The sequence below is a fragment of the Drosophila pseudoobscura genome, chromosome 2, assembly GCF_009870125.1.
Source record: "Drosophila pseudoobscura strain MV-25-SWS-2005 chromosome 2, UCI_Dpse_MV25, whole genome shotgun sequence".
In the NCBI taxonomy this organism is placed as follows: domain Eukaryota; kingdom Metazoa; phylum Arthropoda; class Insecta; order Diptera; family Drosophilidae; genus Drosophila; species Drosophila pseudoobscura.
Window position 1 is genome coordinate 7,870,502 of NC_046679.1, and position 13,091 is coordinate 7,883,592.

General features: G+C 42.6%; 2 protein-coding genes across 5 annotated transcripts; both read left to right on the top strand.

Moving 5' to 3' along the window:
- The first annotated feature begins 131 nt into the window (after positions 1-131).
- Positions 132-7,995, top strand: Best1 (Bestrophin 1). Of its 4 annotated transcripts, none has more exons than XM_001358172.4 (8): positions 132-636; positions 2,936-3,118; positions 4,142-4,252; positions 4,310-5,066; positions 5,129-5,503; positions 6,136-6,796; positions 6,940-6,984; positions 7,385-7,995. In XM_001358172.4, the coding sequence occupies exons 2-8, from the start codon at positions 3,048-3,050 to the stop codon at positions 7,705-7,707; spliced, it is 2,343 nt and encodes a 780-aa protein (XP_001358209.4). In that variant the 5' UTR covers positions 132-636; positions 2,936-3,047; the 3' UTR covers positions 7,708-7,995. The 4 variants fall into 4 exon arrangements, with proteins under 4 accessions (XP_001358209.4, XP_033240029.1, XP_033240022.1 ...); XM_033384138.1 differs by having other exon boundaries at positions 133-636; positions 5,129-5,371; XM_033384131.1 differs by lacking the exon at positions 6,940-6,984 and having other exon boundaries at positions 133-636.
- A 3,020-nt stretch (positions 7,996-11,015) lies between these two features.
- On the top strand, positions 11,016-13,056 carry LOC6897015 (zinc finger and BTB domain-containing protein 17). Its single transcript, XM_002137164.3, has 4 exons — positions 11,016-11,308; positions 11,368-12,393; positions 12,451-12,800; positions 12,859-13,056. Exons 1-4 carry the CDS (start codon positions 11,123-11,125, stop codon positions 12,989-12,991), a joined length of 1,695 nt encoding a protein of 564 aa, XP_002137200.2. The 5' UTR covers positions 11,016-11,122; the 3' UTR covers positions 12,992-13,056.
- The last annotated feature ends 35 nt before the right edge of the window (positions 13,057-13,091 follow it).

A 13,091-nucleotide genomic window follows, 5' to 3' on the forward strand; every position in this document is an offset into this window, starting at 1 on the left:
CACGTCGTGTCGCTTAATATTAACGGCGTTTTGCCGGGGGAGAGCCATACTGACTAAGTATCGGGTATAAATGTAGAGTTGCGGTGTACGCAGCAACTCACTACGTTCCCCCTCGTTCAGTACAGTGGTCTCCGAGACTGATTTTCGCATGGCTGTTGGCTCATTTCAAAACAGTCGGTCGTGGAGCGCGGAAGTGTTCGCCGAAAGAGAGAGAGCAAACGGCCAGACCAAAGCAGAGCACAGAACGCGATTTTTTTGAATGACTGTTGGGCATGGCTGCATTTGTGTCGGTGTGTGTGTGGACAGAACTTCGGCGGCAGCGACAAACGAAAACGTCAAAAACAACGTGAAAAATAGTGAAGCATAAAAGCAAAAACTGAAGAAAAACCCAAGAAGCAACCGCGTGCCCGTCCAAGTGTGTGTGTTTCAGTGTGTTTGTGCGTGTGTCTTCTTGTTGTTATTGTGTTTGTGAATAGTGGGAAGTGTTTTTGTTTTGTTACCTTCTGGCGTACCCTACCCTACCCTACGTGGAAGGGGCTAATGCAGGAATCTGTTCGGTTCTGCCGCTTTGCATGGCGTGCCGGGAACACCAGCAACAACATGCACAAATAGTAGCATTCGCCTGTAAATGTAAATGTAAGTGACCGTGAAGCGATTTAATAACAGTACATTGCTGGGAATAACAACTGCAACAACAACTGCACTAAAATCTAGAACTCGTGACTAACGAAATTCAAAATCGATTGAACCAAACAATGACTGTCTTTGCAACATACAAAATGCTCTTTGTTCGTAAAATATCAAGGAAGTTACACACATACATATGTATGTATGTACATATATCTCTGTCTCGCAGCTTCCATGGCTCCATTTATCTGCCTTGTAAGCAAAGAAAAGATAATTTCGTAATTGAAAGAAGTACTACATATTTATTACAAAAACAACAGTGACTGAGAACATTCGTAGGTGAAGAACCACATTTAGAATTCCTATATAGGGATGTACAACTATTAAAGGAATAAGAAACCTTTAAGTGCATTTTGGAATCTGAAAAAAATAACTTTAATCGAGAGTGTCCCATCAAGGGAACATGCACTGTACATAGGATATCATATACATATGTATGCACATGTGTGTGTTTTTTTTTTTGCCTCATGACTCATCTGCACTGTTTTGGCAATTGCAATACCCTATGCAAATTACTTGGGCCTCCGAAATGCAGCTATTAATAAACCCCTACGATATGAAAACCAAAAATGTATCAAAATAATAAAATATAATTATTTTGCAACAAATCTTCTTAGATTGAGGAAACATTCAGTCGAATGCACTGGCCTGTTCTCTGGGCCGTATTGAGCATTATTTAAATTTAGCCACGCGCCTTTCTGGCCCACTGACAGCTCTCAACAGACGCCTGAAATACTCTTGTACTCGTACTTGTACTGCCTGAAAATGTCATTAACCTCGGCCATTTGAATTCGAATGTTGTCGTTAGATTTGATTCACTGTAAAGAATATTGAGCATTATGCAAATACGAGAGATAAAGCCAATGACTTGCCTGTTCATATCGGCACACATGACTGACCGTATTTTTGTCATTTTTATAGGTCAACAATGTTGTCTTTTGCTCCGTTTGCTGGGCAAATATTGACCCATCAGCGGAATGCATCATGAGTACCGCAAGAGGTCAGTTCTCTTGGGGAAGGCGCATTGATAACTTCGGTCAATAAACAATTGAAAATTGGAAATCGCATAGTTTTATGACAAAGAAGACTTCGAGTGCCACTTTCGTTCGATAAGGGTTCGATTGAGGGCTGCCCTGCAGTCAATGAGATTCTGCTGGCTATAAAGTATTCCGAAACACGAAACCAATGTATTACTCCCCTTTATTTACTGCGAATTCGTTTTTATATATACAAATCAGCAGTTTGCTTTATACCTACTATATTTCCCGTCGAAAGTCTCGTTCTTATCGCGTTCTCTGTTTATTTATCCAATTGCAAACACGCTCTCAGGCATCTGCCTTAAGAAACCCTCGCATTTTGACCTCAGTTTTCTAATCAGGTTTAAAAATCCCCTAGTATTACAAGTTAACTAATTATTTTGTCCAAAGATTTATGAGCCCTGGCCCAAAACAGAAAGCCAAACAAACAGAACACACATACAATACGAGTATACGATCATTTTTGAAACTCTACCTTGGTTAAGGCCTACCTATAAATGATGTCATGTTCTCCCCATTAAACGCTGGGATCACATGGCGCAGAGCTGCTCTTAGTATATACATATGTACATATGTATATATGGTATACAGAGTGTAGTATAAGCTTGGAGCCGAGTTCGTGGTGTGATTTCTGATCATTAGCTGGCGCTGGTTCGCAGAAATTCTCGCATTTTTCGTTGTCTCTCTTTTATGACGGAAATTCATTGATACATATACGTAAAATGAGCTCATCTGAACTCGATTACAATACATACATATGCCATTCAATAGAGAACTTTATGTTTGTCTGTCTAATTGGCATCTAATCGCTGGAGAGTGACCCCCACGGACACCTCTCGAATCAAATGGAGACACCGCCTCGCCGGAGGCATCGCCCACACACGCAAAAGTTGGTCCAGCTCTGACGTATTTCCCCCCCATTTAAACTCTCATCTGTATAAAATATATACACATATATAAATTGCAGCAATTAATGTAATCAACCGCACACTATGACATTTCTCTTAAATGTTAAATGCATTTCAATTGTATTCCGCATTGTAGGCATCCGTTTGGACTTGTTTCATTGCATGTCTAATTGTGAAAAAAATATATCGATTTTGGTATTAAAAATTGCATTATTGTTGCTGTTCCCCTGGCCTTGCATAACGCTTTTAATCTATTTATTTAGACAGAAAAAAATAAATTTGGTTTATCTCATTTGGTTTTAGGCAAAAAAGTGATGACTGAGACGCGATAAGAGTTAGACAGCATCGAGGGACTACAACCGCACAATCTCAGCCATAATAAAGAACTAAAAAAAAGTAAAAATATACTGCTAAAATGACAATTACGTACACGGGTGAAGTGGCCACTTGTCGCGGCTTTGGCTGCTTTCTCAAATTGTTGCTCAGGTGAGTGGAGTTAAAGTCTTATGTACATTGTTCAGCCATTCAGCATATACATATAGACAGTACAAAATTGCTAGCTGGCTGTTAATTATAGAGCACTGACACAGTTCAGACAATTGGTGGGGATAACCCCACACAGCCCACAATCCCCACAGAGCGGCATTCCGAACAATTGCCGCAATTGCAAATTACACGAATAGAACTTTTCCACTTTCTTTCATGGTGCAAACTGCACTGAAATTGCTGTCCCCCCCACAAGAGTGGGTTGTAATCTGAGCCCGATGTAGACTCATATGTCTGACATCTGTCAGGGCTTGTTGTCTGAATTATAATTTAATAACGAAGAGCCACTCGTGGGGTGTGTGCACCCGCATATCCTCCCTTCACGCGTAACTGATAAGGCCTGATTATTGCGATTATTACGAATGATAGGTCAATCAATGGAGCATTTGATGACCTAATAAACGTGCCATCAGAATTAACCTGAGATGAAATTGGAATCTCCCACTATGCGTATGAATCAGCTGGTCCTACCAAGAAAATACTTGGCAAAAAGTTTCCCAAAAACCATATAAATTTGTTTCTGCTTGCCCGATTAAGGGGCACCCATTCTGGGCCTAAGATATCGTACGAGTCTTTATTATATCACGCATTGTACGACTGATAAGCTGTGCAAATGCCGCACATTTCGGGAGGGATTGTTTACCTTCCGAGCACCAGTCAAATGTATTTTATGACGTTTGACTGTCAACAACAAGTGGCCTATTTTATCGGCCCATGTCTGAGGACTAACTTTGGCCATGACGTAGCCGTTCCAGTTGCGGCAAGTGTCTCATCCTCAGACAGAGTGTCGCTGGCCAACGGAAGATCAATTGGGAATCCGTAACGCTACTTTGGCAATCGATTACGATTACGGCTGATAAGGGCAATACTCGGCTATATGCTGATTAGCCTGACGTGTCCGGTCTATTTACATAGGCTGATGTACAGCAAGACGAGTGTATTTATGATCCTTTTCGATTGCAGATGGCGCGGAAGCATTTACAAGCTGGTCTGGCTGGATCTGTTGGCCTTCCTCACCATCTATTATGTTATCAATATGGTATATCGGTTCGCTCTCAATCCCACCCAGAAGGAGTGAGTACATCCACAATTTTGTCTATATATTTTGCTTAACTGATGTTCCATTTGCAGGACCTTCGAGGCCATCGTTCAGTACTGCGATAGTTATAGTGATCTCATACCCCTCTCCTTCGTGCTGGGCTTCTATGTGTCCATCGTGATGACCCGCTGGTGGAACCAGTACACCTCCATACCCTGGCCGGATCCCATCGCCGTCTTCGTCAGCTCCAATGTGCACGGCCAGGACGAGCGGGGACGCATGATGAGGCGCACCATCATGCGATATGCCTGCCTTTGCCTGACCATGGTGCTGGCGAATGTGTCGCCGCGGGTGAAGAAGCGTTTCCCGGGACTCGATAATCTGGTGGAGGCTGGTCTGCTCAACGACAACGAGCGCACCATCATCGAGGCCATGAACAAGTCCTTTCCGCGACCCTCCAAGCATTGGCTGCCGATTGTCTGGGCCGCCAGCATCATCACCCGCGCCCGGAAGGAGGGACGGATCCGAGATGACTTCGCCGTGAAGACCATCATCGATGAGCTGAACAAGTTCCGGGGCCAGTGCGGACTCCTGATCAGCTACGACACGATCAGTGTGCCCCTGGTCTACACCCAGGTGGTCACACTGGCCGTGTACTCGTACTTTCTTACCTGCTGCATGGGCCAGCAGTGGATCGACGGGAAGGTGGTGGGCAACACCAGCTACCTGAACAAGGTGGATCTGTACTTCCCGGTCTTCACCACGCTGCAGTTCTTCTTCTACATGGGCTGGCTGAAGGTGGCCGAGTCCCTGATCAATCCCTTTGGGGAGGACGATGATGACTTCGAGGTAAACAGAAAGGAGACTCCACCAGCCAAGAACCTCTTTTAAAGACGATATATTTCTTGAAGGTCAACTGGATGGTGGACCGCAATCTGCAGGTCTCCTACCTGATTGTCGACGAGATGCATCACGACCATCCCGAACTGCTCAAGGATCAGTACTGGGACGAGGTGTTCCCCAACGAGCTGCCCTACACCATAGCCGCGGAGCGTTTCCGCGAGAACCATCCGGAGCCGTCCACTGCCAAGATCGAGGTGCCCAAGAGCGCGGCCATGCCCTCGACGATGTCCTCCGTGCGCATCGATGAAATGGTTGGTAATGATACTGCCGCCCCCACTGCCGTTGCCCCAATCAACACCATGCCGCCCGTCGCCGAACAGGCGGAGGGCGTGCCCCTGCAGGCAGTGACCTATGACTTTCCCAAAGGCTCGCCAGATGAGGAGGTTAGAATCAGAACGTTGGCAGCATTCTCTAGCGTTACGAAGCATTGGCACCAGTCGCCCAATTGGCTATCCGACAAACAATTCGTTCATCTGTCAATGTGACCAAATCAAGCAAAAAACCTAATCAAAATCAAAAGTTTCTAACCTCTTATTCGCATTCCTCTCATTGGCATTCTGAAACACACAACGGTGCTTGGTAGTTATATAAAAATAGTTCTAATAATACAATATATCGTATAAACGAATGTGACAATTGTTTAAACTTAAGCAAATCATGCACTGTGGTAGCTCTGGATCCAACAAGGCCTTCAACTTGTGGCCGAATATCTAATTGATGTCCTGAGCATACCATACAGTGCTTGATTCTCGCCTAACTTTAAGCTTAGATGGTGTTTGTGTCTCTTTAGGTCCTAAGACTATGCCTACTAACTTTTGATTCTAACCATCTAATTGACTATCTGCCGCCTACAGCCTAAAGCCTCTAACAGCACCCCCACGCACTGCACGACTTTCAAACGCTTTCAACTGCACCAAAAGTACCGCACTGTACGGTTGCAAGTAACAGTAGTCCGGACCACACACTTTCAAGGTCTTTTGATGTCCCGTATTAATGTGACACTTTTCTCCTCCAGGCCGATGATGCCAGCGGGATACACTTCTCGGCAGGCAATGGAAAAATGCGCCTGGGCTCGTCCCCGTCGCTGGTCAGCGTATCGGGGACGTTGTCACGCGTGAATACCGTGGCCTCGGCCCTCAAGAGGTTCCTCAGTCGCGACGACAGTCGACCGGGATCGGCCACGCCCAGCGATGATCAGAAACCTTACAAGTTCCCGGCCAGCGCCAGTTCGGCAAGTCTCACGGCTGGAAACGTGGGATCGGCCACCTCGGCCGGCAAACCAGCGGGTAGCCTGCGCATCACCCAGCAGGTCATCGAGGAGGTGGACGAGCAGGCCACCATCACCTCCATGCGCGCCAACGAGCCGCGGCCCAATGTAATGAATATCTTTGGCCCAGGAACGGCAGGAGGAGTCGCTGCCGCAATGCAGCCGCCACCTCCGGCTCATTCACAGCCGGTGGACATTCCGGCACGTCCGCTGGAGTACAATCGCGCCCACTCGCAGTACGAGCCCAGCCTGTTCCCGCCCGGCGGAGTGGATGCTCTGCTGAGCACGTCGGCACCAGCCGGAGGCAGTCCCTCGCTGCTGTCAAACGCCGCCACGGCCCCCAGCTCCCCGGTGGGGGACAGCAGCAAGTCGCTGTATGACCCACAGAAGGCCGTCAGTCGGGAGACGGGTAAGTGCGGGGTTCCGGCCCCATCCGCATGGTGGATGGGGAGCGGAACGGTACCGTAAATGGGTTCCCTGCTGCTTCCTAAACTCATATTTAACGTTTGTGTATCTTCATATTCAACCAATTCGCGAATTACTCGTATAAAGAGAGGCCCGATGCACCGCAGGTTTTCAGGTGGTTCATCACGAACGGTAATGTTCATCCTATCCTCCATTGGCCATAATAACTTGTTCGAATCCTTTAGCTTGCTCTGCGTAATCGTTGCTGGTTTACAATATTTGATTGTTCTCCTTGTTTTTTATAGTTACTATTCTTTAAATTTTATATAATTTTGATAGTTTGAATAGTTTTTGTAACAATTGGCATGTGTTTTTGAAACCTTTGCCCACTTTTTGAGTACTAACCCGCCCAAGCTTAGCCCCGACTCCCCGAATTATTGTATCCAGGCAAGCTTTTCTGGGTAGATTTCCAAAAATCATACTGAAACCCTGCCTAGCCTTAGTCCTAGCTGTATTTATAATCATTGCACGTTTCACCTGATTTATTCCCCCATTTATTATGACTAATGTATGGTCTTGTATGTGTTTGCAGTGGAGAACATGGACCTCAAGTCCTCCAGTGATATGCTGGCCGGTAGTGCCGCTGCCGATCCCGAGGACGAGGGAGATGACTTCGAGAAACTGAAGGCCGCCCGCGAAAAGGAGAAGCTGGTGCGACAGCAAAAGAATCTGGCCCGAACCATCAGCACGGCCCCGGGCGTGGATGCCGCCGCTGTGGCCCAGGCCCAGGTCCAGGCCCAGGCGATGGCTGCCCAGGCGAATGCCGTACTCACGGCCGTGGCCTCAAGTGCCGATCTCCTCGCCGGCGCGGAACTTGTGCCCAGCTCCACAATGAAGTCGGATAATGTCGCGTAGAACGGCAGCTGGAGCGACGCCTAGTATTCCTAGTATTCTGTTGTACAATTCTTGTGTCGTACAATTTCGTAGCCTAAGTCTAGTGCATTATTTAATTTACTTACCTTAGCGGCTAAGCTAAACGCTGATGAACTTAATATTGGACAGATTAAGAATGCTCATAACGTCTAAACGAGCTTGAGTGAGGATGGACCTAATTAACGCTGTTGATAACACACACAAATACAATACTAAACGCTAAGTAGAAAGTTATTTGAATTTTTACAAATATAAGCTATTTTTGTAAAAGAGCGCCATTTGTGTGGTTTTTTTTTGGGTATTTATTTCTGATTTAAAGAGGACTTATGTACCCTACGTTTTACCATGAACCCAATCGTAACCGATTTCCGCCGCCAGACGGAGTTCTATCCGAGCACTACCGAGGCTTAGTCGAGACAGACCAAGTCCTATCCCAACCAGACAGAATCGTATCCCAGCAGCACACAAGCGACCTCCCTGCAAGATCTGAACCGAACTACCCATCGTCATCCTTCGACCTGGCCATCGACCACAAGGACCTTGACTATGGCAACCAAAAGTGGGACTACGCTGGCTAGACTCTAGATGATCTCGTTGTTGTTAGGTTTAAGGATATACGCGTCCATATATTTAGATAGTGGATACAAATGTGTTCCACTTGATTAATAATAATAATAAAATATAAAACAATTATAATTATTTTAAAAAAATCTAAAATAATAATTATAATAATAATAATATTTATAATTAAATAATTTTCGGATCAAAACATTTATTATATTATTATTATTTAAAAATCAAGAATAACTATTATTATAATTGTTATTCTTGATTTTTATAGAATAACTGTTATTATAATCGTTATTCTTGATTTTTATTGAATAACTATTCTAATTGTTATTCTTGATTTTATTGAATAACTATTATTATAATTGTTGTTCTTGATTTTTATTGAATAACTATTATTATAATTGTTATGAATAACTATTATTATAATTGTTATTCTTGATTTTATTGAATAACTATTATTATAATCGTTATTCTTGATTTTTATTGAATAACTATTATTATAATTGTTATGAATAACTATTATTATAATTGTTATTCTTGATTTTTATTGAATAACTATTATTATAATTGTTATGAATAACTATTATTATAATCGTTATGAATAACTATTATTATAATCGTTATGAATAACTATTATTATAATCGTTATGAATAACTATTATTATAATCGTTATTCTTGATTTTTATTGAATAACTATTATTATAATTGTTATGAATAACTATTATTATAATCGTTATGAATAACTATTATTATAATTGTTATTCTTGATTTTTATTGAATAACTATTATTATAATTGTTATTCTTGATTTTTATTGAATAACTATTATTATAATTGTTATGAATAACTATTATTATAATTGTTATTCTTGATTTTTATTGAATAACTATTATTATAATTGTTATGAATTTATTATTATAATTGTTATTCTTGATTTTATTGAATAACTATTATTATAATCGTTATTCTTGATTTTTATTGAATAACTATTATTATAATTGTTATGAATAACTATTATTATAATTGTTATTCTTGATTTTTATTGAATAACTATTATTATAATTGTTATGAATAACTATTATTATAATCGTTATGAATAACTATTATTATAATTGTTATTCTTGATTTTTATTGAATAACTATTATTATAATTGTTATGAATAACTATTATTATAATCGTTATGAATAACTATTATTATAATTGTTATGAATAACTATTATTATAATTGTTATTCTTGATTTTTATTGAATAACTATTATTATAATTGTTATGAATTTATTATTATAATTGTTATTCTTGATTTTATTGAATAACTATTATTATAATCGTTATTCTTGATTTTTATTGAATAACTATTATTATAATTGTTACGAATAACTATTATTATAATTGTTATTCTTGATTTTTATTGAATAACTATTATTATAATTGTTATGAATAACTATTATTATAATCGTTATGAATAACTATTATTATAATCCTTATGAATAACTATTTTTATAATTTTTATTCTTGATTTTTATTGAATAACTATTATTATAATTGTTACGAATAACTATTATTATAATTGTTATTCTTGATTTTTATTGAATAACTATTATTATAATTGTTATTCTTGATTTTTATTGAATAATAATTATTTTTGATTTTTATTGTATAATTATTCTTATAGTTGTTAATCTGTAATTTGTATTAAATAATTAAAATCCTCAGCCTCGCGCGACAGTAATCATGAACCCGTGCGCAGGATAGACCTGTTTACTGGAAGACCAAAAGGGTGATGCCCCTGGTAAACAATGGTAGGTAAATGGGTGACCGTGCCCGTGGCAAGAGGTTTTCCTAGCCACCGGAGGAAGAGTTAAATAAATTGTAATGATATGCAAGTCCAAATCTTCGGAAGGCTATATCTCACACAAATAGGGCCAGAAATGTGCAGGACCCACTCTCCCAGGACCGTGGGGATCCTGCCAATGGATGGCCATCAAAATCTCGATTTCGGAAATGAGGCCGATTTTTGGCAAATTTCATGATGTAAGAACCATCATGATTTTTTGCGAAAATCGTGAAAAAATTGATGTCCTTTTTTCGGATGGCAGTCGATTGGCAGGACTCTCCCGATCACGAAATGACATGCCGCACTCTGATCGTCCCATAAATAGCCGAGATATAGCCAAAAGAAACGGCCTATCTGGCCGTTCCATAGGTTCGTGTAATTAGAAAAATATCCTTGATACTTCGCTAAGGACTCCAAAAACGCCAACCATACATATTTCGTTTTCTATGCTCCTCGGTAATGCTTGGATAGGACTCTGCTTGGCGCGGGTAAATCGGATATGACTCCTTTTGTGGCAAAGCGTAGGGTACATACATAAGTCCAGTGTGAAGTAAGATATATTTTTTAATATATCCACGCGTCGACTCAGCGATACAGCAGCGGCATCATGGCTATGACCCGCAGCAGGACAGCTATCCAGGCGCACATCCCTTGAACCTCCCGAGAGGAGCTACAGAGGAACCCCCCGCATAGGAGGTACAGATGGCGGACGGGAAGGGCGAAGAAAGCAGCGTGGAATCTATATTTATTCTGTACATATCACCTGTTTGGCGCGTAAATTCTTTAGGCTCATCTTTTAGATGGGTTTTTAAATGGCTTAAAGTAACCATATATTTGGTATGTTAAAAATACCAAAAAAAAAAATGTTTTTTTTTTGATGATATGGCAGCTCAACTCTCCGCAAATGTCCTATTTGTGGCCTAGCGCGTACTTTTACAAAACATAAATAACAATTAAACAAATCTTATATTTTCGATGATTGCGGACTCAGAATGACCAACCATGGAGTTGGAAGGGCAGTGGCCAAGGCAAGTGTATCCGCCTGGCACAAATGGTGTCGCCTGTGCGCTAAGGACCATCCGCAGAACGCAAACGTCTATGCGCGTAACCAGCAGGACCAGCAGTCCTCCTGGACGAGCATGCTGGCTATGGCCATTGGCAAATACTTCTGGGTGGATGTAAGAAGTGATTGGGCTCTGCCAATGAATAGATATTTAAACCAAACCTATCGTTGCAGATCAAAGTGGAGGACGAGCTGAGCAACCACTTGTGTGTGGAATGCTTTACGCTAATGGAGTGCCTGATTGAGTTCTCGGAGCGGGTGCGACGCGTCCAGAATCTCTTCAATAGATTGAAGAGCCTATCGACGGATAGGTATGTGGACTTTGAAGAGCTGCGCACGGATTGCGGTCTACTGACCGACGAGTGGAAGCACGTTATGTCGAGAACGGTTGCGCCGCCGCGGCGCTTGCCGGAGAAAGTAATTGAACTGGAAGTCGAAGAGCATTTCCCAGTGCAGGAGATAATGGAAGAGGAAGAACGAGAAATGCAGGAGGAGCAGGAACAGGAGCAAGAGCAGGAAGTGGAAGAGCAAGAACAGTTTATTGAGGAAGAGGAACATCCAGACTGTATGGAGGAGGATATGGTAGAGGACTGCATCGACGAGGATTCCGACATGATAGATGAGAGCGAAGGCGAGGAATATAAAGTGGATGCATACAAAGAGCCATCAGAGGAGCCGCCCGATGATGCGGAAATTGTGAAAATAGAGCGGGAAGTGGGCACAGAATCGGATGTAGAGTATGACCCTAGGCCAGACCACTTGGATGAGAAAGCTACCACACACTCATACAAATGCGACATCTGCCGCAAAACATACAAAAAGCCGAATGCCTACAAGAAACACATGCTGGACTTGCATAATGTCATGCCCGACGACTTGCCCAATCTCGAGTGCAAGCAATGCGGGGCCATCTTTCCGACTGTGGCTCAGCTGCAGACCCACGAGCGCACCCACTTGCCGGCCAAGGAGAAGGCGGACAATTCCTGCCCCCACTGCTCAAAGCTCTTCACCACGTCAGCAACCCTCAAGCGCCACATCGACGGCATCCATAATGACATCAAGCCCTTCATATGCGACATCTGTGCCAGAGGCTTCAATTTGCTCGCCGCTCTCAATGACCACAAGCTGGTCCACACCGACGAGTGTCCCTTTGAATGCCCCGTCTGTCAGCGACGCTTCAAGAACAAGGCCAGGCTCAGGGTAGAGTAGAGCCATGGAGTAATCGCCGAGCATCACTAATCTCTGAACCACTTCCAGGTGCATGCCGACACGCACAGTGCCACCATCTACGAGTGCAACATCTGCGGGCTGAAGCTCAAGACACGGCGGACCTTCAACAAGCACAAAGTAGTCCACTCCGACAAGAGGCAGCACAAATGTGAGCAGTGCGGTGCTGAATTCAAGCGTACCAAAACATTGAAGTCTCATCTCATCCTGCACACCGGCATACGGCCGTACAAGTGCAATTTCTGCGACAAGGACTTCTCCAACGGCTCCAACTGTCGTTCGCATAAGCGTAAGGCGCATCCCAAAGAGCTGGAAGAGGAGGAGTCCAAAGGAGTGACACGTTCCACCATTTTGCCCGTACTCGAAGAGCTGGCAAAGGCGTAAGTACAACGATTAAGACTATAATTACCAATTATCACCTAAAATCTCATTGATTAGCTCGAATCGCATCAAGAGCCCTGCCAAACGCTTTAAAAGGAAGCCGAAAAGTAATGGAAAAGCAAGTGAATCTCCAGCAAAGGACACGGAAGGTGAGAGCGAGATCCTCTACAAACTGGTAGGGGATCTGTGAACCGTATTCAATAGGAAAGTATTAGTATTAGAATAGACTTTACAATAAACTTTATTTAAAGACAATATGGAAACCAGCCTAACTTCTTTCAATACAATAT

Bases quoted from the DNA above. Each gene is read 5' to 3' on its own strand.
- LOC6897015 (XM_002137164.3), top strand. From the start codon at position 11,123: ATGACCAACCATGGAGTTGGAAGGGCAGTGGCCAAGGCAAGTGTATCC. The intron at 12,394-12,450 runs GTAGAGTAGAGC...AACCACTTCCAG, and splicing joins AGAACAAGGCCAGGCTCAGG to GTGCATGCCGACACGCACAG. The intron at 12,801-12,858 runs GTAAGTACAACG...CTCATTGATTAG, and splicing joins CTCGAAGAGCTGGCAAAGGC to CTCGAATCGCATCAAGAGCC.
- Best1 (XM_001358172.4), top strand. From the start codon at position 3,048: ATGACAATTACGTACACGGGTGAAGTGGCCACTTGTCGCGGCTTTGGC. The intron at 4,253-4,309 runs GTGAGTACATCC...TTCCATTTGCAG, and splicing joins CTCAATCCCACCCAGAAGGA to GACCTTCGAGGCCATCGTTC. The intron at 5,067-5,128 runs GTAAACAGAAAG...TATTTCTTGAAG, and splicing joins AGGACGATGATGACTTCGAG to GTCAACTGGATGGTGGACCG.